A 22,672-nucleotide genomic window follows, 5' to 3' on the forward strand; every position below is an offset into this window, starting at 1 on the left:
AGCACCTTGGGAATGGGTACGCTTAACCTTTATGGGCTGGGCAACTAACGGTTGGGAACGGGACGGGTTCGAGGCACGGATGCCGCGGGGAGAGACGCGGGTTCATGTGTGTGTGTGGTCCTAGGACCGCAACTCTTGGACTTCCCTGCGACCCGTCTTTTGAGCAATCCTGTACGATAGGATAAACATTTGCGGGCAATATAGACCGTTTGTTCCCCGAACCTTGTGTCCCCCTACGCGATTGGTCTGCTGCCTTTAGCCAGCTTTCTGAACTTACTCGCCGGCTTCCTTATGCGTTTGGATGGCACTCTCGGCCGAAGCTTTAATCTACTGATAATTTACTTTATTGACGGATCCCAGTCAGCTGGCACCCACGTGCCGACGGCAATGTAACTCTAAATACGAAACGGGGAAACGTTGCCCGACTTGAAATTCAAACTTGAGGCCTGAGAATTAGAAAAAAAGAACAGGCATTTTGCACTATTGCCAGCGCCTGCCCACTGTTGCCAGCACTGTCTGTCGCCAGCACCTGCCTACTATTCGCATAGTGCAAAATGCCGATTCTTCTTTTCCAATGCTCAGGCCTCGAGTTTGGATTTGAAGTCGGGCAAACTTCAGGCCGTTCTTAGTCGAGTTGGTACTAATGGTGCACCGTACCAGCAGCGCGCGGCCTTAGTCACAGGCCAGATATGACGGCTCATCTCCCTGGCTGCCATGCGGGCCGTGCATCCCCGTTCACGATATCCGACTACCTCGCACAGCGTACTCTAAGCTCTGTAGATCATGTTGTAGCACACCACCACCGCCGAGTCATCGCCCCTGTTCGTCTTCGGAGGGCGAGCTTGCTCGTGCAGCTTGTGGACGAAACGAAACGGGAGACGGGTAGGACATATGTAAACAAGGCCGTTCCCCCGTGTCAAAGGGCCCCCGAGGCTCAGCAAGACCTTCCTCGTCTCCTCACTCCTTCACCATGCACTTCAACCCTCTCGCGGTGGTGGCCCTCGGCCTGGCCTCGTTGTCCGCCGTCGCGGCCGACACGACGACCATCATCGACGCCAAATCCGACCGCGGCACGTGGGAAGGTTGGGGCACCTCCCTCGCCTGGTGGGCGCGGCGCTTCGGCACGCGCGACGACCTCGCCGACATCTTCTTCACCACCAAGACGACCTCGCTCGGCGGCGCCAGCCTCCCCGGGCTCGGCTTCAACATTGTCCGCCACAACGCCGGCGCCTGCAGCTGGAACGCCGTCAACGGCGAGCGCATGGTCGTCTCGCCCAAGATGATGCTGTCCCGGCAGATCGAGGGCCACTGGGTCGACTGGGCGAGCGCGGACCCTGCCTCGTCCTCGTGGCGGTGGGACGTCGACACGGCGCAACGCGCCATGCTGCAGAAGGCCAAGAGCCGCGGCGCCAACCGCTTCGAGCTCTTCTCCAACTCGCCCATGTGGTGGATGACCAAGAACCACAACCCGTCCGGCTCCGCCGACGGCAGCGAGAACATCCAGCCGTGGAACCTGGCGCAGCACGCCGTGTACATGGCCACCGTGGCCCGGCACGCGCGGGACAACTGGGGTATCGACTTCGAGTCGGTCGAGCCCTTCAACGAGCCGTCGGCCAACTGGTGGAAGGCGGACGGCACGCAGGAAGGGTGCCACATCGACGTCCCCACGCAGGCGACCATCATCAACGCGCTGCGGACGGAGCTCGACGGCCGCGGCCTCGGCGCCGTGACCATCGCCGCGTCAGACGAGTCATACTACGATCAGGCCGCCGCCACCCTGACCGGTCTCGCGAACGCGGGCGCGCTCCGCCACGTCGCGCGCGTCAACGTCCACGGGTACCAGTACGCCAACGGCCGTCGCGACCTCGTCTCGTCGCTCGCGGCGGCGAGCGGGCTGCGGGTGTGGAACAGCGAGTACGGCGAGAGCGACGCGACGGGCGAGCGGCTGGCGAGCAACCTCCTGCTGGACCTCCGGTGGCTGCGGCCGACGGCGTGGGTGTACTGGCAGGTCCTCGACGGCGGCGGCTGGGGCGTGGTGGACGCCGATAACGAGGCCGGCACGGTCGGGGTGGCGAATCAGAAGTACTTTGTGCTCGCGCAGTTCGCGCGGCACATCCGCGAGGGCATGCGGATCCTGGACGGCGGCGCGGACAACGTGGTCGCGGCGTACGACGCGGCGCGGTCGAAGCTGGTGATCGTCGCGGTCAACTGGGGCGACGCGCAGTACCTCAACTTTGACCTGAGCAGGTTCGCGCAGGCGTCGACGAACGGGGCCAAGGTCACGCGGTGGCGGACGCAGATTGGAGCCAGCGGGGACCGGTATATCCAGGCGAGCGACACGACGATGAGCGGGACGAAGTTCTGGTCGTTCTTCGAGAAGAAGATGGTGCAGACGTTTGAGATTGAGAACGTCAAGTTGTAGTGTAATCAGCGGCACTGCATCGACTACGTACATATATGTTCTGTCTTTTCTAAATTGAAAGCGAATCGCATTGCCACGAAGCGGTTGGTTCCTGCTGTTACGTTACCCGAGCGAAGGGCTCCGTCCGATGTTGAGTGAAGCAAGTCGAAGTCGGAAGTCGACTCAGAGTTATTTACCTAGTGGAGAGCGAAACCGCGATGGAGATGGACTCGCTGGTGGGCAAACAGAAACCAGGTTTCATGCCCAGGCTCAGAGATATATAGAACTCTGCTTGTCCGAATTGCAAAAGAGTGTGTGGGTACCAGCATTGATTCCGCCAGATGTACAGCCGTCCCTCGTCTGCATTGCTTCCTCCTCCAGTGACTTGTTCTCTGAGGCGATGCCAACCTCTCAAGACCCAGTACACGCTCTGAGCGCCATTGGCCCCCCCACCTGCCTGTCTTAGAACAGTCTATGATGGGTCTGAGGAATCCATTGGGTGCTGGACTCGGCGGCCCGTGCTGACTTTCCACTATCGGTACCTGTACTTACCGAGTGCCGCGACGAAGTCACAGCATAATTCATCAACCACCCTTCATCACAAGTCGCACCACAAGACGAGAATAGCTTTCCTTCGTAACGACCCTAAAGTTGATGCAAAAAAGTCATACCATGAAAAAGGAATGGGGAGGCAAAAGTGATGCACTGTCGGGGAGTCGAACCCCGGTCCCCAGCTCACCTTCTTATGGAAGGCTGGGATGATAACCGCTACACTAACAGTGCTGAAGTGGATGCTTTGTTTGCTGGATGAAAACGACGCGATGAAACCTGATTATATACGTACCACCATTCTGGACCAAGACCAGAAACACCGCAGTCCCTTTCAGAACAACGTAGACCACCTTGTTTGTACAGCCTAGGAAAAACCAACCAACCCTTCGCTTTTTGTAATTTCGCATTTGGTATTAATTCGGCCTGTAAGAAAAGAGAAAACGGACTAAGACGTAGTATTATGATTGCAGCAAGACCTAAAAAAGAATGAGTAGGATCCAACAATCGAGCCTCCTGGTTTTGGATGCCTTGCCAGGAAGGCGTAGGAATCGTCTCCTTCCATAGCCAGGAAGGTAGCGAACAGTTCATTCGCCGGATTGATCAAGCACTCAGCACACGACGCTGCTCCCATTTTTTCTGTCGCCAACAATTTCCACTCACCCCAGCCAAAGCCTACACAAGGCGCTCGAGAAATAGCGAAAACCCCCAAAACCAGATCGGAACCCCGTCAGGCAGGCACTAGTCGTCGATATGAACGCACCGGTGGTTCTCTGCGGCAAGGAAAACTTCGAAAATTGGGACAAATATATCCGTCAACACCTTTCTGACAAGGGCCTGCTGGTTATAATCATCTGCGACGAATTGGACCCTGCTACGGGCGGTCCGGCGCTGGTACAAAGCCTCAAGGTCTGTAGTGAAGCTTACAACTTGATTCTCAACTCGATTGACGATGCCATTCTTCTTGCTCTGAGCGCCCACGGGCTCATTCAAGAACGTGGTCATCCCTGGCGCCTCTTTCAAGCAGCCAGTAGCCTTTTCAGAAGGGATCGCAGGTTCATCGCTAGCACCATCACTAAACTTACCCAAGCCAAATTCAGTGACTTTCACAGCATGGAGGTCTTCTTGTCTTACTTCCACCTGGGTAAGATCTGCCTCGAAGAGGACAGCACGTCGCAAACTATCTCCCTGCTATTGCTCAACGCCATCAAAGATCAATACGGTGAAGTCTATCGCACCTACAGACGACGGCAGAGATTGATCTGGGAAGATCTCGTTGCGGATCTAAGAGCAGTCGGCCGCCAAGAGAATCGGGATTCCAAGCTTTCTGTTTGGTGAGGCTACTCGGGGCCCAAAGTCTGATACCCCTCGAGCGACCACGGCAGTGAGAATGCCGGCGGTGGCATGGAGTTGGGAAGCTTAGTCCGTCCCAGGCAACTGGGTAAGTACTTGGCATGTCCCCAGCAATATGACTTCACGAATACTAACAAAGACAGCTCGATGTGAGATGTTCGGCACAAGGCGAGTACACGAAGTTTTTCAGGACCGACCACTGCGAATCGAAGGAACTGAACACGGCGTTAGCGAATGAAGTTTAGCTATGGGTTTTGAGCTAGCATGGAACAAGTGCGTCAGTGGGCCAGGATATCGGTTCGGCTTGCAAACCACTGCGTAAAGTGGTCTAATTAATTGGTGTGTATTTGAACATCGTGCAACTGGTTTGAGTACGTCTCACCCCGTGATACTTTTATCCACTCACTGCTTGACGCATTCTACGATCAATCATTGCTTTTATTACCGTTGCTCGCCAAGTTCATCTCCTCCCTCCGGGTTCATTGCCCGCAGTGGCATGTTTGCCAGATCCCCGCCATCCAAAGTCACGCGAACGCGCATCGCCTACAACTGCTCCTTTGCAGCAAAGATGTTGGCCTGCCTTGAACGTAGTTGGAGCCTTGGCAAGCACAATCAACTTAAGAGAAGGATAAATCACTAATTATGCATACATGTCAGCTTCATTTGCCTGTCTTGGGTAGCCTCGCGTAGGATGTCACAAAATCAACGCCGTCAATTGCATACAGCAATCAACATCTCATATATTTTCTTAATATCAGGATCAACACGTCTTTGTCACAGAGCAGAAGTACTCATCTTCAACCACGATGCCAAGCTACGTCGACACTTGCTTCAAGCCGCATCGGCATGGCAGCACAAATGTGTACTCACCGCTCGTATAGCCCTGCTAGTTTAGGTCTTGATTGAATCTGATCACATGCGCGCCCTCAACGATGCCGCTCGCCAGTCGCTCGAGTCCAGAAAAGGAGGCTAGCCGAAGTGCCCAACACCAATTCGTAGTTTGTATTTCAACACAATTCATATATACCATCCAGCCTTGAATGCCTCAACCTCTTGTCGAACCGAAACCCTTGACAATGAATCCTGTGTAGGGGTAGCTTCCACCCCATGGACCTGGACCGACCCTATCTTCATCTTTTCTGTCCTCACCGTCCCAATTGTCTCGCGGAGCAGCTCGACTAGGTCCTGCATCACCACCGCCGTGACGATCGGGTCATCTTCCGGAACGTAATACTTCCGCGTCGACGCTAGCACAACGACACTAGAAAGAACCATAACGCCAAACGTGACCCATGTCATCGCGAAAACGGCGTTCCTGTACGTTGTAGCCTGCGTGGACGAGTCCCAGCCGATCAGCAGTGCCAGCGGCGTGATGAAGCCGACGCACAGGCGGGCGACGACGGTGCCAAGTAGGCCCGTGGTAAAGGCGCGGCCGCCCAGAATGGGTAGATGGTGGAAGCACCAGTACGATAGGAGGAAGTGTCCCTGGAAGACATTTTCCAGCCAGAGGAAATTTACGGGGTTCCGGTGGACAACGGACCAGCGGTAAATTTGCATCATTTGCTCGTAGGCGGCGGCAATGGCAATACCGTAGAAAGTGACCAGGATACTCAGTCCGATCCGCGCGCGCGGGTAGCCAAAGATCTGGTCCATCGGAAGACAGATATTGGCGTCGTCGGGGCTTCTGATGTTGACAGTCTGTAGCCATACCTGAATGCCTATAGCAAGAAGGAGGGAACCCGCCATGGGCGGAGCGAGCCTTTTGGTGTGTGACAACAAGAACGAGCCGTTGTGCTCGGTGGAAAGATCCAAAGCAGACCCTTCGGCCGCAGCGTCTGGCGAGGGCTGGATGAGGGGCTCGCAGGGTGCGAATTCGAGTACGAACTGGCCGTTCATGTTGCAACGGACGGCTTTGAAACGCTGCGTGCTGTCGAGTCTCTTGACGACCGCCTTGCTCGGGGCCATTGTCCCGCGTCGTTGAAGGGGCTGGATGACGTTAGAAAGCGAGATGGCCACAGCCAGCATGGACCGCGGCACGCTGTCGGTCTTGCGGGCATAGAGGAGCAAGATGATGGAGCAGACAATCGGGACTCCAACGGCAAGGCTGCCGCCGCAGAGGAGAAGCCCTAGGTTGGTCCTCGCGATAAACACCCAGGGATAGCGTGCACCCTCTTCTTTGCACTTCACCGTATATCCGCCAAAGAGGAGCGAGAAGCCGAACGGAGGGCCGAGCCTTAGGGAGAGGTAGAAGACTGCGGCCAGCTTTGCCCTTAGAGCGCCGATGAGCAAACTCTTAGACGCGGAGAGGGCGCTGTCGCTCCGAAGAATTCGCCTGATGTCTTTGACGGAAAGGTCGGCTTTTTGTGCGGCGGCCCATTTCATAGTCCACCAGAAGTGCGGCCCAGCGGCGTCGGTAGCGGTGGTCAGCACAACGGTGATGGTGGCATAGGTGAAGGCGAGAAGGGAGAGGTCCATCTCTGTTACACGCTTCGGCTCGCCCTCTCCGATCGTGCGCGCCGTAATAACTATTCCAGCGGAGTAGCCAAACAGGAGAAACATACCATAGGCGAACGCCCGCTTGGAAAGAGTCCTTCTGTTCGTCGAGGGATCGCGAAGCCCGACAACGTACCGCCATGCATCCGCCAGGCGGGTTTCTGGCGGCAGTATGATCCTCCCTGTATATGAGGGGATGATTTCTGTTTGGAACACAGGTGCAGCTGGGAATTGGTCCATAGTCATCAGTTGAGAGAGTAGCTAGCTGAAACATGTGAAGAAGCCCGAGATGAAAAATTGCTGAGAAGGACACCTATTTGATTCCCCTCCACCCATGTGTCAAAAATATGGCCACGACCATGCTGGGCTTCACAGTTTACTAAACTATTCAGAGTGTACACTAGTCCGTCTTCAACAGTCTGCCTGACCTAAACTAAATTCGGGACTAGATAGACGGTAGCAGCCAACTTGACTTGGGTCGAGGCGCTGTCCAAGGTCCCTGACTGGAGTGCCGAGAAGAGCTGAGATTGTGGGTCCGCCCTCTACATAAAGAGAGCAAACAATTGTTACCTTGGATTTCTCCGCAATGGGCCGGATTGGCGTGGTTCCTGCGCGGACCACTCTTCTGTCGCCCAAGAAATGGTCTCGGCAAGCAGTATCCGGCTTGTGTTTGGGACCAGCCAGATAGATTGAATGACACTTTCCGGAGACGCTGGTGCAGGTGCCTAACCCTAACCTGGACAGCGTGTTCAAGATACGAGATACATCCAGAGCCCCGATGGTGGACATCGCGAAGACTTATCCCTCTGTTGCGAGATGAACTCAACAACTCCGACCTAAAGTTAGATCCACACATACTCCGCAGTTCAATGCGTACGTGCATAGCGCAACAATCTCAACCAATTTGTTTCTTAGGTACTGCCTGAGATAGTGCGAATAGGTGTTAAGAACCAGGAGTAAGTAATGGTTGGTTAACCCTAATTGATCAACTACTTTTCACCAGCCCTGACCCGCACAAGGGGTGGTTGTTGGGGGTCCCCGCATTAGATGGGACAGTCTATCCGTGTACGAAATTCATTCCATCAGCTACGAATCCTATATTATAGTTTCCAGTTTTGCCCTATAAGGTTCATTGGCAACATCGGAATCTTCTGTCCTTGGCAACCATGGCGTCCAATAGACTGACTCCTAGGCAAGTCACCGTTTTTGTCTCATGTCCTGTCCATCAACTTACCGAACGTTTGGATCCACTGGACCCCAAGACAGGATTCTCGCCCTCCTGAGAGTTCCTGACCACGACAACCTTTAAACGTCAGACTACAACCACTCAACGGAAGTGGTATCTCCAGATGTTGCCGAGTGCTTATTAACCAAAGCCATGGCTTGCGTCTCTCTGGTCTACCCGGCCAGCATCGAGTAGAACCAGGTGCGGGAGACGCTCTCATCGTGAGGACAGGATTGCACAGCCGAGTACCTTATACAGTCAGGCTCCATCATGACGGTAGACCGACAAGGAATTTTTGATACGATGAAGAGCAGTGAAAGAACACTGTGAGCTGCCTTGACTGGCTGTTTTCAACTCTGTTGCAGGCTTTCTGAGACTTGCGTCTACCCAACATGGGCAGTGTTTCCCCTGGAAGCCTTGTCACGCACATTAGGCGCCGCGATGGACAGCGAAGAGGGTCATTTCATGGTCGACGCATGCTGTGTGCATGGTATGATTCACGGAGAATGGATTGCCATGTGTGTCTTTCTTTCTTAAGTACAAGAAAGCTGTGTCTAGGCAGCTAAGAGAGGGTGATCAATTCGTTGCGACTTTATTCCAGACAGTCACCAATTCGCGCTCAACCACCCCACTAATATAGTTGCCTTTTTTCTTTCTCCGTCTACTGTATCTGACTTCCTTTAGCAAGTTCCAGCACAGCAGCCTCCATTGGGCAAGTTTCCGCCGCTATAGGCACAGTCAGTATGTTTCGGAAGAGGCCCCCAAATCGTCTGGGGTGATCCGAAGATGACACAACTGGCTGATCTCGGGAGAGGAGACTTACGCGCAGAAGCAGCCATTAGGGCAAGGTTCGTCCTGGGAGTCATGGTGTTAGTGGCCTCCATTCTCTTTTCATTTCGGCCTGAACCCAAAGGCGGTGCTTACCCTGGAATTGCAGTGGGGCAAGCCTTGTGCGGCGCACTCGGCGGGTGAGATACCCTGGCGCTTCAAGAGCTTGATGACGGCGCGGGCATCGGGGTCCGCAACGGCGGCGCTGTGGACAGCCGTAACGGAGACCAGAAGGGCGATGAGAGTGGAGAACTGCATTTTGAATATTCCAAAAGTTGAAAGAGGACTTGAGTTACTGTTAGCTGAAAGAATGTGTTGCTGGAGGTTGGCGTGGGAGAGATGTTGACGTTGAGTGGGCGATGTTGCCATCTTAAATAGCCCAGAGTCTCTACGATTACTATTTCAGCCCGATACAAATCACATCTGAATATGTCGGTAGACAGCATCGGCATCTCCTTTCTGGTCTTCATATCCACCAGGAGCATTAAGACAAGGCCAGGGAGTCGGCTGACTTGCTGCCCTTAAGCGATACCAATGATGGTAGCTGCTCTTGTTTGAAACCCAAATAATCCAGTCGTGGACTTTAAACTCAAATGCTGGACTTTATGGGGCTCCCTGTGGAGATAGGTGAGATTCGGGGAGCACCGAGGAATCCGGAACATGGTCCTCTCTGTTGTGCTGTGCGTGGAGTTGAGGAGGATGTTGAGGAGACGAGATGACCAAGGGTGACATGGCCGTCAAGTTGTCATTCTTGGGGCCACCCTGTTTAGACCAGGAGAGAACGACAGATTTCGCTGCCGTCAAAATTTCGGGTGTTTTGAAGGATAGTCTGGACTCACAGGCACCCTTAGGAATTTGCTGCCACATACCTATTCGCTGACACACCTGTACTGCGAAAGCTGCCAGTCACTACAATAGAAGGTCATTCATAACAAAAACAATGCTTGCTGTAGGTCGAACGACGAAGGGTCTAAAAAGTACACATAAAGAGCCGCCAGCGTCAGAAGAAAAGAGTTAATCTCAGTACCCCTACTTGGTGAATAACTCAGATCGAGGTTCGGGGTTATCTCTTTCCAGTCCTCCGTGTTCCACCGGCGGTTTTCCGAGAAGCACACAAGGTTTTCAATTAAAGTTCTCCTGTCAAGTTATAAATGACTCTCATAGCTCATTCCAGACTCGAGCAGCGGTTCCGGGGCGCCGAATTTCGTTGTGGACCTCGACACAGCACATCTTGTAGCCGAATGACTCGGCGCACATCAATGCTTAGTACCGGTTTGCGACCGCGGCATCATGTTGAAGCAATCCCTCAGCTCTTGTATCAGATTCTGGGAGGTGGGGCCTTCCTCGGCTGCCGTAAGGATGTCCGCAGGCAGTGGTCAAAATGCAACGGAAGTCTAGTCGTGGTTGGGCTGCAGATTATTGTCTGAGACAGTGTGAGACTCAAGAAATCCAGGATATAGGAGCTAATACTGCCCCCGTTGATTAGGATAAGCGACACCTCATCTAAAATAGGGCTGGGGTTAGGGATTAAGAATCAGGTAAGTTTTTGGGTATGGCATACCTCCGCCACAGCAGGCTCAGGCCATCGCGGGAGAAAATGACTTTTAGGATTCCCCCATCACTAGTCATGATGTTCGGCCCCGGCCAAGTATTCTTCTAGGCCGTCCGAGACTCATTCCCTCTCGTCAAGGGCAGGAACGTCCCTTTATACCGATATCATGAGTGCCAACCTAGCATGGCATCTCAGTTCAAGAGTCTCCTCGGCTTTGTTGCCTCGCTATCAAGGCCTTTTGCCAATTGCCCCACTTGTTAGAGCATCAGAATGATTTTAGATGACCATGAACAGAGCTCATGAGAAGTGCTGGGTGATACAGGTAACTGGCTCTCATTTTGTCACGATCGCCTCCGAAGGCTTTCGACAAACAGTCAACAATTCCACCTCATCCCGCCAATACTTCATAACAACAAAACCTACGGATACACCAGGTCATCTTCAGGATGGCAAGAGCAGGCTGCCAAAGTCGTCCCATACGTATTTTCAAGTACTCTTTTCGGATGCAACGGCAACGCAGCAAGACCTTTCCCTGCCGCCTTGCGACTCGGACGTAGGCTGTGGAGTTTAGACAGTCACCCCTGAGAGTTCCTGTATCGGCGGAGATAATTTATCTAACAAATTCGTCAGAATCATACTCCATATTTGGCCGATACCGCCTTTGATGTGCCATTCATGCCGAGTCGACCGAAACCTTACTCTCCCAGAACCGGGATATTAGTGATCACTCCGCCGCTCATTCGGCCCAACCCCGCTACCTCCTCCTTTTCGAACCAGGTAAACCTTGGGCCAGCACCTAATCCAAAAATAGGCACGGTTCGAAAGAGAAGATCATGACAGTGTCGTAGAGCATGCGCCACCTACGGGGGCGCCGTTCCTAGTCGTCTCCTCAAATCGCATCGCCTCTGAAAGTCCAGCTGTCGACGGTCAGGATCGTGAACAGAAGCATCGGTTCAAACGTCAACGCCGTTGCATTGATCACAAGCGCCTGTCAGGCGCTTCCTCCTGTACAGTTTAGACTCCACACGTACAGTGTTGTAAGGCTAAATTTTATGACCCTCGACATGTGTACTGACTAGCAAGCAAGCAGGTTACCTGAAGTATCGCAAATATTGGCTGAACCTAAATCAGTGGAGGTGGATAGAAGATACCTGACAAGGGGCACAAGAATTCGGACGGATACCATACATTATACAACCCAGCTGCTTCCGGCCTGAAAATTCTCGTCCCTCCCTGGCATCAAATGGTTAGAGCCAAGGCACAGACTGCCTACTAGTTCTTTGGCTGCTGTTGCTCCTTTGCAAAATTTTGATGTACTGTCATCAACCGTTATTGCCAGCCCTGCTGCAATTCGACAGCCCCTATCTTTCCAGTGTGGCAGCCGCTGATGACTTTCGGCTTCTATTGCTTGTGGAGGCGGTTCCAGAATTACAATAATAGACCGTTATGGAAGGGCAAAAAAAAAAAAAAGAAACAAAGAAAAGGACAACTAAAGATTGGCAAACTCATGATTGTAAAATGATCAAATGGTTTTAGTTGCTTTGGGGGGGATTCTCCATGTATCGACGCGCCCCCACCCCGCTTCTCGTCTTTTAAGAACTTGGCTTTATTTCATTCACATCGTAATGTGCTTTGACATGGCACACTCGATAAAGAATCTGCATTCAGCTGTGAGTCCAGCTTTTGATGCACCTTCCAATTCTGTATCTCTAAGACATGACTTGGAAAGGGAACGAAGGGAAGTGGTCCAGATTCAATCAGCATCTCTAAATGTCTGGGCAAGCCTGGAAGTCCTGGAAGTATTGAATCCAGACTGCACTCCAGAATTCCAGACGGTCATCGAACGGAGATGTCAATCCTTTTCTCAGCCTTTATCCGCCACATATTCCCAATTCAGAAAACAGTCCAGCATGATGCTTCCGGCAATGAACCCAAATCACCTCTACCCGCGCTCAGCACACGCATCACCGTCGCCAGTTGACTTGGCATCGACGAATCGCCTGCTTGCAAACTTAAGAACTCGAGAACCAGGAACTCTTGCAGCCATGTCTGATGTCGTGGTTATAAAGCTTCGCGGGCGTGCAAACTACGAGACGTGGAGAAGCAGCCTCCTGCAACAGCCCGACCTGAGCAAGGGTCAAAAAGCAATGTCAACGGGGGCTACAAGTCAGCAGCCAGCCGTTGGCCACGAGATATACGCCAGGTGGTGCAAGGACAAGTGTCACGTCTGCAACATCCTGACCAGGTCTCTCGACGATGTGATGGTTTCGGGCCTAGGAGCCCACGGGAAACTCCACGCGACGCCTTGGGAGCTGTACGAGACCATCCGCACGTACTGTAGGCCCACGCCCGCCTTCGCGACTCGCCTCATAGACGGGCTCATGGAGATGAGAATCTCCGACTTCCCGACGCCGGCCGATTTCGTGGCGTACGTGGAGCTCATCCTGGTCTGCGTCGAGGAGGGCGGCTACTCGATGACCCTGACGTGGTTGCTTTTCAACACGGTGGCAAAGACGCACACAGAGCTTATCGCGGCACACGGCCTGGTGGGCTGCTTATCGGGCTGGACTCTACTGTTGAATGAAGTCCGTCAATTGCCCAACACCAAAGAGCGACGTAGAAGACCGTCACTGCGGTCGTCGGATCAATCAGGGACTGAGGAGATATTCAAAGGGAGAGAAGGTGACGGCGAAGGGGAAGATGAGATTTGACATGGAGGAAGGGGTGTCGGTGCTGGATGGGATCTAGGCCAGATAGGGTCGTATTGTAAATCGTAAATCCAACAGCGTATTCGGTGCGCAACCCGATTGGAGTTAAGGGTCATACATGACTTTGGTTAACGTTTGCGTCTAACCTTATTGTCGTCGTACCTGTCCTTCTAGATCAAGCTATTATTCGCTGCTAGCTGATGAAGCATTCTAGCCTTACTTCTGATCCCGAAGTGCTACGAAAACCGGCACCGAGTTTTTCCTTCACGTCATCACTTTCCTCATCCTTGTGCGCGTCGGCAGTCACTTCAGAAAGATACAATGATTCATCTTGGTCTGTAGGTTGAACCGAACATATTTAAGTTTGGCGTGTCGGGTTTGCTGCCCTTTTCAAGACGTTGAACTATGACCAGCAAGGGGGGTCCAGGATGTTCCCCCACTTGACCCCAACGACTGAAAAAGTTCCGTCCTTGTCACCCCCACAAGCAAAGCGAAGCTAACCCCAGTCAAACGAAATTTAATTAAAGCAAAGGCTGTAGATACTCGAAATCGAAGTTCTGAGAGAATTTCATATACGCTGCGGCCATGAGTAGTTCTTTGCATCCTTGATAGCAACAAAAGAAATATATCCCCGTCCTGTTCACTTGATGGAACAGCAAAAGTTTACGTGACAAGAGTGGGATTCGAACCCACGCCAATTACTTGACTAGCACCTGAAGCTAGCGCCTTAGACCGCTCGGCCATCTTGCCGTGATGATTGGTGACTTTTGGCCCACGTTTATGTCCCGAGTAGGCTGCTAGCTGTTTCCAGCCACTTGTTAGCAAATCAAAACAGACGTCTTTCCAGTGTCAACTTGCATTAACACCTAGACCAAGAGGAAGTCTGCACACATGTAGCGCCCAACTTAGTAAGTAAAAAAACTTAAGCTAACTCTATCTCTAGCTAGCTAATCCCTTATGTTTATTAACTAGTGATTTAAAGCACTATGCTGCCTCCTTTTGCATAACAGCACTACGATCTTAGTAGAGATCTAGAGTTGTTTAACACTAGAAAACCTAACAGTCTAGATGTCTAGTTAGGTTCTAATGGTTTACAAACTACTGCACTTCCACACTTGGCAAGTTAGACTTTTTAATCTTAAAGCATGTAAACTTTCAGGCTAATATAGAAGAGGAGAAAAACAGGCCAAGGTAGCACATCCTATTAGATTGGATAATAGTTCCTATTAAGCTGCCTGCAGTAACCTAAGCCCTTCTTTCCCTTTGACTACTCATTTGATTCTTGTTCAAATGAGCCACCGTTCGAAAATGTTACTCTCTCCTAACAACCAACTATTCTTTGTCCAGTATTAGCACCCCTTCCCCTCTTGTCTTTAGTACAATAGCTTTGTACCCTCCCAAAAACAGTCATTGCTCAGAATTGCAGTCATCCCAGTGCCATACCCTACCTTAGGTAGTCAAGAAGGTCCAAGTTCATTAGGTAGGTGTTTTGCATAGGATTCAGACTTACCCTTTACCACAGCCACTCAAGGGCTGTCGCAATTCACTCCATCAGCACAGTAACACTATCTACAGATATCATGTAACCCTCTTATTCAGCAGGCTCAGGAACAACAGACTATGCATCTTTAAGGATGCTCTATTGTCATGGACGCCTATCGCTAGCTGGTCCGGGGAGGCCTCTGCACATAGTAAATTTCCTTGACGTTCGTCTCAGTGTTTTCTTTTTTGAACATTCGTCTGGAAACTTACATTTCCGTTTGGATACTCTCTAGGGATTTATCCTGATCTTCGTCTGGGGTTCCATGGTGGCCTTTATCTGAGTGTTTCGTCGTCTAGGCATTTGTCTTGCTCTTTGTCTGAGCCTCTGTTCGCCCTAGGTCTCGTCTCGATATTCGTCCAAGCATTTCTCGGACCATTGTTCAAGATCTCTCTCGCTGTGTTCACACAGCCGCACAGGCAGGGACAAGCGCTGGCAGGGCTCAAGGCGACAGGACGAGGGAACAAGGCATTCCTCAGAACAAAAAAGGCAAGGGGCTGCCGAGCATTTACTTAACTTTGGGAAGCATCACACCCAAAGTTCCATTACGTCCCAGAAACCATCCGAAGAATATTCCCTTATCAAAAAAACACAAACAAGACAAAATGGCCTCTCCAAGCTCTGACAAAACTGCTCCTACCATCGACCTCGAACCCTCGAAGGACGCGCAACAAGATACAACCCCCAGGACGTGTTCGAATGAGCCTCCCCAGATGAAGACGAGGATGTTGACCCGTAAGCACCGAGAGCTGTTGCTGGCCAATGTCGACCGCGCCGGCCACTCCAGCCTCGTGCCCGCTTCGAAGGCGCCGAGTTCAGACCAGCCCAGAAATGATCCGTCTCCCAAGGCCTCGATCGCTTCTCCTTCCTGCAGCGGCGCAATCCCCTCCATCCCAGAAATCCGCGTTAAGAACGCAGAACCTGGGGTCACCCGGATCGACACCGGAGGCAGCGTATCGCCCACCCCGCTCCCGCAGTCCTCCGACCATCTCCAAGTCCCAGGCAACCCTAAGCTCAAGGCGGTGCCGAAGCTAAATGCGAAGCCGAAGCGCCAGCAGCTGCCCCGCGGGGCCGACTTCGGAAACCCCAGGGAGAAGACGACGATCATCGGCTGCGCCGACCGCGCCCTCGGCCTCCGCCTTGTTAGAACCTATGGAAACGGCGAAGCTCTTGTCGGCGAGCGATACCGCACCAAGCGCAACGTCTTCAGGTTCATCTCGGCCGTCGGCATCCTCATGGCGGTCAGCCTGTGCGCCTTGATCGCGCTGTTTGTCTACTTTGGAAGCCGGGGCCTCGCGGGACCCGAGTGGTTCGCCTGGATCGCCGTCAGCGCGGCGGGCCTGATATGGTCCCTGGCGGCCTTCATCATGGTCCGCGGCTCGAAGCGAAGCGCGCTCCACGACGTCGAGATCGCCCGGCAGAGCATCATCATGAACGACCGCATCCGGAACGGCTTGGCGGCGCCCGTGGCCATTATCAGTGGTCCCAGCTCGAACAGGCAGCAGTCGATGCGCGCCGTTTCTGCCACGGCTGCGGCTGCCTCGATTGCGGCTTCTGTCGGTACTACCCCTGCTTTCACCAGATCTCGACCCGATCTTGGAGTCATAATGGAAGAGGGAGAGTATGGCGAAGAAAGCTGGGCTCGTGGGACAGAGGAGCGACTGGACACGCTAGTCGCCGATAACAACGTTTGAGAGAGATCGCAAGTGAGATCGAGAGGGAGATATAATACGCGTTGAGAAATAGGAATAGAGACACAAACGCACACATACTGAGAGAAAGGGGAATGGAGAGAGAATGGCAAAAAGAAGAAATTACACATAGAGAGAGATGGAGAAAGGTAGAGGAATTGACATCCCGGAATGCCATCGTCTGGTGATTTTATGTCTATGTGTGAGTAGGCAAACTTGAGACAACTAAATCAGCGACTTTTCCAACTGCATAACCCCTGGATGAGCTCCAACCGGATCTGGAATTCTCTCAAGCTCCAGGGTCCGACGAGTTGGGAAAGCAGAAGATCGGTCACGTGAGCCATGTTTATGATATTATAATCCATTCCGCAGGCCACTCGGACTGAAGCATTTCCCCAGGTTTTCTGCTCCTTCCAATTTGGCGATTGCGTTGTTTCCGGGTTACCTGCGCCTGCCCACGTGGGTTGAAAATTACCAACTCATTTTGGGCTAAGTTTCGACGCGGATTCAATGATACTAATGGCTGTAACTGCCTTACCCATGAGCAGCAGTAACTTCATTTGAGACATGAAAACAAAATCTGGAGGTCTTGGTTTCCTGAATAGGGTTGCTGGAACGCAAGATGATTGCTGTTGGCAACCGAGCATTCCAGAGGGTTGGCTCTGAATTATTCACATTGTGTGGGATGAGACTTAAGCCATCCACCGCGCTCTTTCTCTCTCTCCTTTTCTCTCTTAATCCATGATAACCTAGCTGGTTTCCTCTTCTGCTGGGAAATTGACCTTGCTTTCTTGTCCAAATTCATCCGGCTTGCTCCTTCTTGCTCCTGCCCTCTGGGGCAGAAATCCAACTCGCCTCCAGCTCTTGGCACTGGTTGGGCGTGGTAAACGCGTCGTTATCTCTGAGTTGCCTACACAGTTGTCTACGACTTGCGTCTTTTCACCTCTCACTTCTGCTCAGCCTGCCTCACCTTACTAGAAAACCTTTTCTCTATCATAATCACCACGCCTCCTGTCGCTCTTTCCGACCTTATCAGTAACTTCAAGGTTAGATTCATACAAAACCGACCACAACTTGCGTCATCCCAATTTTCTCTTCCACTTAACCCGCCTCACCTCACAATGGAATAACTCTTCCCTCTAATAATCACTACACCCACACTACTGGTTGTTCTTTCCGACCTTTAAGGCTTCCTCTTTGTGGCCTTTACCCACCATTCTTTCATTCACAAGATACCTCACTGTCATTACCATCCTCTTTTGCCTCTCCAACTTCACTTTCACTTTTGCAAATTATCACCGAAGCATCACAAATAGCAACAGGAGGAGACTCAGCAACAATGTCGATCCAGCCCCAGGCGTCTTTCAGCTCTGAGACCACTGCAGTCACCAGCAGAGGCAACGTGTACCCCTCAGTCGAGGAGTTTGCATCCTTCAAGCTGCCCCCCAACCCGACCATTATCGAGCCGACCTGCGACGACATCTCCGACCTCTCAGATGAGTCGCATCACACGCATCGACTTGCCCCCCGCCCATTCACGCCGGCTCCTCCCTCTCCCGTCACCACTGAGTCTACAGATCGTAACCTGGACGATGATACTCCCTCGATAGTTCACGGAGAGTCGATGATCAGCCCCCAAAACACCCTGGCCACTGCCAAGCGCGCTTCTTTGCTTACCGTCCCGGCCTCCCCCCGCTGGCCCTTTCAGAATGCCACCCCTCGGGCATCAGTCATGGTGCCCATCACCCGGAGCATCACCGAATCCTCCCACGGCTTCAACCGCAGCACCAGAAGCAGCCAGGTCGGCCAGGTCAGCGTGTCTGAGTCCCTCGACGAGTTCCAGGTCAACCACCCCAACGCGCGCCTCCTCTCGCTGCATCCTCGACCTCTCACCTACCTCAGCGTCACGCGCAACCTCGCCAACATCCCCGAGCTCGTCGAGAAGCCGCAAGGAGACGCTCAGTCGAGACAGAGCATTCCCGCGACCTTTAGAGACGGCGCAGCATCGCCTTTCGATTACCACCACGGCCGCCGCTGGAGCCGCCACCTCATCGACATTCATCTCCACCGCCGCCGCGGAGATCGTGACCGCGTCATGGCCAACGGCGCGACGGAGACCTTCTGGTTCCAGCGCATCAGCGTCGATTCCAACATTTTCCGCGGTTCCGCCATCATCACCATGTTCTTCCTCATGAACTCCTTCATCTCGGCCTCGTCCCTCGTCACTCTCGCCACCGCCCGACTGAATGTGCCCCACGGCCTCATCGTCTGGGTTATCGTCAGCCTGAGCACCTCCGTCTTCACCGTGACGGTCCTCTGCCTCATGAACAACTTCCGCAACGCCGTCGTACCCTCTGACGAGGAGAGCCAGATCGACTCGGCCCACCAGCACAAGCGCTCATTCGACGCTCACGTGCAGCTGCCCGCCAGCCCTTCCGAGGTCTATCACCGCCGCCAGCTCGCCGCCGCCGCCACCGCCGAGCGAGAGCCCGCCGCACGCGCGGCCCAGACGAACCACGAGTCGACCAAGAGCGCTCGCGGCTCCGAGATGATCCAGACTTCCCGCCCCTCTTCTGCTGGACCGACCCTTGACACTGCCACGCCCTCCTCCGCCCACGAGACTGACAGCGTCCACCTAAAGACCGGCAAGATTCAGGAGCAGGACAAAAACTCGGCCGCTGTGTATTGCTGGACCGATGTCTCGCTCGGCCCGGAGACCAGCTCCGACACCAGCTCCATGACGGCCGTCATCGCCACGACTTCCCAGGCGCCCACGAACAACCCGGCCTCGGGCAGCTAGAAGCAGCGCGAGACAGTTGATTCCTGCCACCAGATTCACCGCCACTACGAAGTGTCCAACTGGGTCTAAAGCCTCTTTTTTCTTCTGTTCCTTGGAGGGTTTTCTTCCTTTTGTTTTTCTTTTTTCTTTTTTCCTTCTTCTCTTTTTTATTTCTTGACGAACTCATATGGGGTCAAGTGGGGGATTTCTTTTAAGACCGGATTCCGGATGGGGGCATTGCGAGGCAAGATGGCTTTGGGATGGATGATACCCCGGCGGCGAGCGGCGTACTCGGTTTTCGGTTTCTGGCTTTATCGCTTGGGGAGAAGGGGCCCGTTCGGACAAGGGTCTATCACGCAGATGGCATGGTCGGGTGACGTGTTTGAGTAATTAATTGGCCCGGCGAACGATAGCAAAATAGTGCACATGAACACGCTTCTCGGCATGGTGACGATGTTGGTAATACGATGTGGTATGTCTGTGTGATTTCATGATATATCAGCGAGCGATTTATGTCTGTTTCCCCTTCTCCCTTGATCTCTATCTTCCACTTACTTAGTCCTCGCCAAAACCTCTTCCCTCTTGCCAGCAGGGATGACTCTTTTGCCTGGCAGCCGTCGTCGTAAGTCGGCCCTGAAAGCGGTATTATCCGCATTGCCGAATCTGTGGGAACGAGACTACTGCATCTGGCAGCGTTTCATGGCTTGCAAGATGCTGATATGTAGTATGTGCCTTTCACTGCGCCGCGCGCTTTTTTGTTCCTTCCCTCTTTAATCTATGACCATTTCTGCCCTTTCTGGCTCCCCTCGTCCTCGGACGACGACAGCAGCGCATCATCCTCTAATGCCCAATCGTCTAATGGTATATCATCTGCTTGCAACCGTCTATACTTCTTCGTCCTGTACCGTCTAACACCCACGACCACGCCAACGACAGCCGCCGACACTAGCGCGCCCACCAGACCCATCGACACCCACGCCCTCCACCCTCGCAGGCAGCACGGGTACAGCGACATGTAGACGCCGACGCCCCACTCCATCCAGCCCATTTTCCGCCTCTGGTCCGGCTTCAGGCCCTTGCGGACGAGGTGCTTGTGCCGTGGGCCGGTGGGCCCGGTCTGGAACCGTCTGAGCTTGAACCTCGGCACGGTCTCCTGCCGAGGGTCGGAATCGGGGTACGACGCGTCGCCCCAGCGGCCCGAGTAGTAGAAGAAGGACGTCAGGTTCGAGGGCGGTGGCGGCGTGGGGTACGATTCATCGGGGGGATCTAGCCTCGTCAGGGTGAAGGAGTCGGCGTCGAAGCGGTAGAAGTAGGCCGAGAGGACGGGGTCCCACCTCTTGCCCTCGTCGCAGTAGTCTATCAGCACCGCGTTGTGAATTTGGTCTCTGGGTAATTGGGTCAGTGAGGCCAGTTGATGCGCCGGAATTGTACGATAATACTGACCCGGGTGTCGGATAGTTTGCGTGTGAACCGCACGCGCTGTACACGATCGGCTGTTCCGTTTCAATGACACTTTTCATGGATATTTGGACAGAACAAAGATGAAATATCGACGTACCCGCCCATCGACCTTGCTCAGCTTCGCGTCATCCCAGCCGTACGACTCGCCATCGACGTGTTGGCTAAAGTACATGCCAGTAGGCTTTCCGTCTCGGAAGCGAATCATGTTGTGCTCCCTTCAACCCCGTGTCAGCAAGCCTAGTCAATCACAAGCAAGTCACTTCAATATGTGGGGAGGGGGAAGCGGAATTGGACGGACGGACCAGTCACCGATGTGGTCCCCAAAGTGCATCCCTGATGCCGCCTTCCCGCCGTTGACCAACCTGTCGAACGGCTCCAGAACCTGAGTGACGTTTGGACCTTCGTTGTACGAGTAGAAGTAAAAATAAAATGCGTCAAGGTCGCGCTCGCCCTTCTCCACAAGGATCACAACGCAGGGCGTGGCATTGTGAATCCTGCCATCCGCGTCGGGGGAAGCGCCCAGGAGCCATGGTGGATAGGTGGTAGGGTCGTCGTTGGACGTGAGAGCCACCTCATCGCCGAACGGATTGAGAATCTCCAGGTTGTCCAGGTCGAGGGCCGGGAGATCTGGGATTTGCCTCCCGTCGAGCGCCGGTGATGTGTGGTGGATGTGCGTCAAGAGATCGCTGGGCATATACCGGTCATAGGAATGCAGCCAGACGAGGGGTGCTGTGACAACTGTTAGACGACGTGACGACCGTGATGCTCGGGGACCCTGAAGCTCGGAATAGTGGCCTACCGTGCCGGGTGACGTAGTCGGGACACCTGAGATCGGCGGTTTCCCGCTCCGCCCGGGTGGAGCATGCGGAAAGGCCGATGAGCAAGACGATGATGCTCCGGAGTGAGATTCCCCGCGTGAAAGCAGGTGATGCATCGGCCATCTCATACCTTGAACCGTTTTCGTCTCTTATCTGTTGTTTTGATGATATTTGAGGGGGATGAATACTCGGGCATGACGCCCAGCGCGCAAAAGGCAGAAAGGCCAAGGCGAAGCCTGCTTACTCAGCGCGCACGCACGGGTCAGCGTCACTACGGGAACCTCGGGGTCCGGCCGGAACTCTCGGAGTGGGGCCAAGCCCCCAGGGCCCCTTTCTGTCCCGTCCCCGCATCCGCCCAGCCGTGTGTTCTCCACAGAAGCGCTCCTCGATGAGTGTTCCGCGGCATTGCGGCATCTCGGGCTGGGCTGGAAGGATTTTGGTGGTTGAGTCGGGGCATATCACCTACTCTTTCTCTTCGAGGCGAGATGGCATTCTCTGTTGCCAGGAGATACAGCTGTAGCTTGGAGTCTACCATCATGAACACACACATGGAGTTCGGGCTCGCAGGTGTTCTCACCCCATGGTTTCGCATCATCAATCCATCATTCCCAATGAGAACCATTACTTACTTGAATTCACAGTCATGAATGGCATGGCAGTTGAAAAGCTTTCTGCCTCTGAGACTAGAAATCGAGTTGCACTTCCAGAACATTCCTAGCGCCACGTCTTTTTAGACATGCTCCAAACTCGGACTCTGCCGATCTTGGCCGGAAAGTGGGGGAAACGAACGACAAACGCTTCGAGTACAAGCTCCGCCGGTGTACATCGTATGGAGGCTTCAGTTCTCGAACAGTTCATGCGGCGATCGCCATTGATTTTGAACCTGGTTTCAGCCTTGGTCCGCCTGGCTTTCTCACAATCCGACATATGGGGTACCTTTGGACTTGTGGTCAGATCCCGACGGCGTTCCCTGGTCCCCCCTCACCCTGTCTGCCCAGGCTTTCTTTCGCGTAGTGCGCCTCTGACGTTGTTCCGACCCCAACTCGGCAACAATCGTCATCCCCCGCTCCAACCTCTTGCACCACCAGAAAGCTCGGAACTCTTCTACTGTGCACCGTTCGTGGCGATGTGCATCCTGGCTACTCGCCGGTACTTGCAGGTAGAGACTAGGAAGGCTAAGCTTCTCTAAGCTTTCCGGCATGAAGGGGGGCATCCCCTTGGCCACCCTTGGACCCCCTTGGCGCTCTGGTGGTACCACGCGACCAGATCCAGGG

General features: G+C 53.6%; 8 protein-coding genes across 8 annotated transcripts; 5 read left to right on the plus strand and 3 right to left on the minus strand.

Annotated features, from left to right (window-relative positions):
* The first annotated feature begins 837 nt into the window (after positions 1-837).
* CDEST_11444 (Putative glycosyl hydrolase, all-beta, glycoside hydrolase superfamily, endo-beta-1,6-galactanase) lies at positions 838-2,491 on the plus strand. Its single transcript, XM_062927600.1, has one exon. It carries the CDS (start codon positions 971-973, stop codon positions 2,420-2,422), a length of 1,452 nt encoding a protein of 483 aa, XP_062783651.1. The 5' UTR covers positions 838-970; the 3' UTR covers positions 2,423-2,491.
* Positions 2,492-3,703: 1,212 nt separating this feature from the next.
* On the plus strand, positions 3,704-4,288 carry CDEST_11445 (uncharacterized protein; the record flags this gene model as incomplete). Its single annotated transcript, XM_062927601.1, has 1 exon — positions 3,704-4,288. The coding sequence occupies one exon, from the start codon at positions 3,704-3,706 to the stop codon at positions 4,286-4,288; it is 585 nt and encodes a 194-aa protein (XP_062783652.1).
* Positions 4,289-5,320: 1,032 nt separating this feature from the next.
* CDEST_11446 (uncharacterized protein) lies at positions 5,321-7,585 on the minus strand (the record flags this gene model as incomplete). Its single annotated transcript, XM_062927602.1, has 2 exons — positions 5,321-7,057; positions 7,367-7,585. 2 exons carry the CDS (start codon positions 7,583-7,585, stop codon positions 5,321-5,323), a joined length of 1,956 nt encoding a protein of 651 aa, XP_062783653.1.
* Positions 7,586-8,701: 1,116 nt separating this feature from the next.
* On the minus strand, positions 8,702-9,107 carry CDEST_11447 (uncharacterized protein; the record flags this gene model as incomplete). The annotated part of the gene is made up of 3 exons (XM_062927603.1): positions 8,702-8,747; positions 8,845-8,876; positions 8,946-9,107. The coding sequence occupies 3 exons, from the start codon at positions 9,105-9,107 to the stop codon at positions 8,702-8,704; spliced, it is 240 nt and encodes a 79-aa protein (XP_062783654.1).
* Positions 9,108-12,311: 3,204 nt separating this feature from the next.
* CDEST_11448 (uncharacterized protein) lies at positions 12,312-13,112 on the plus strand (the record flags this gene model as incomplete). The annotated part of the gene is made up of 1 exon (XM_062927604.1): positions 12,312-13,112. The coding sequence occupies one exon, from the start codon at positions 12,312-12,314 to the stop codon at positions 13,110-13,112; it is 801 nt and encodes a 266-aa protein (XP_062783655.1).
* Positions 13,113-15,254: 2,142 nt separating this feature from the next.
* On the plus strand, positions 15,255-16,343 carry CDEST_11449 (uncharacterized protein; the record flags this gene model as incomplete). Its single annotated transcript, XM_062927605.1, has 1 exon — positions 15,255-16,343. One exon carries the CDS (start codon positions 15,255-15,257, stop codon positions 16,341-16,343), a length of 1,089 nt encoding a protein of 362 aa, XP_062783656.1.
* A 1,336-nt stretch (positions 16,344-17,679) lies between these two features.
* On the plus strand, positions 17,680-19,140 carry CDEST_11450 (uncharacterized protein; the record flags this gene model as incomplete). The annotated part of the gene is made up of 1 exon (XM_062927606.1): positions 17,680-19,140. The coding sequence occupies one exon, from the start codon at positions 17,680-17,682 to the stop codon at positions 19,138-19,140; it is 1,461 nt and encodes a 486-aa protein (XP_062783657.1).
* Positions 19,141-19,595: 455 nt separating this feature from the next.
* On the minus strand, positions 19,596-22,065 carry CDEST_11451 (Putative vacuolar protein sorting-associated protein). Its single transcript, XM_062927607.1, has 5 exons — positions 21,380-22,065; positions 20,883-21,309; positions 20,678-20,795; positions 20,563-20,612; positions 19,596-20,504 (listed from the first exon to the last, which is right to left on the minus strand). The coding sequence occupies exons 1-5, from the start codon at positions 21,519-21,521 to the stop codon at positions 19,895-19,897; spliced, it is 1,347 nt and encodes a 448-aa protein (XP_062783658.1). The 5' UTR covers positions 21,522-22,065; the 3' UTR covers positions 19,596-19,894.
* Positions 22,066-22,672: the final 607 nt, after the last annotated feature.

The sequence above is a fragment of the Colletotrichum destructivum genome, chromosome 7, assembly GCF_034447905.1.
Source record: "Colletotrichum destructivum chromosome 7, complete sequence".
Taxonomy (NCBI): domain Eukaryota; kingdom Fungi; phylum Ascomycota; class Sordariomycetes; order Glomerellales; family Glomerellaceae; genus Colletotrichum; species Colletotrichum destructivum.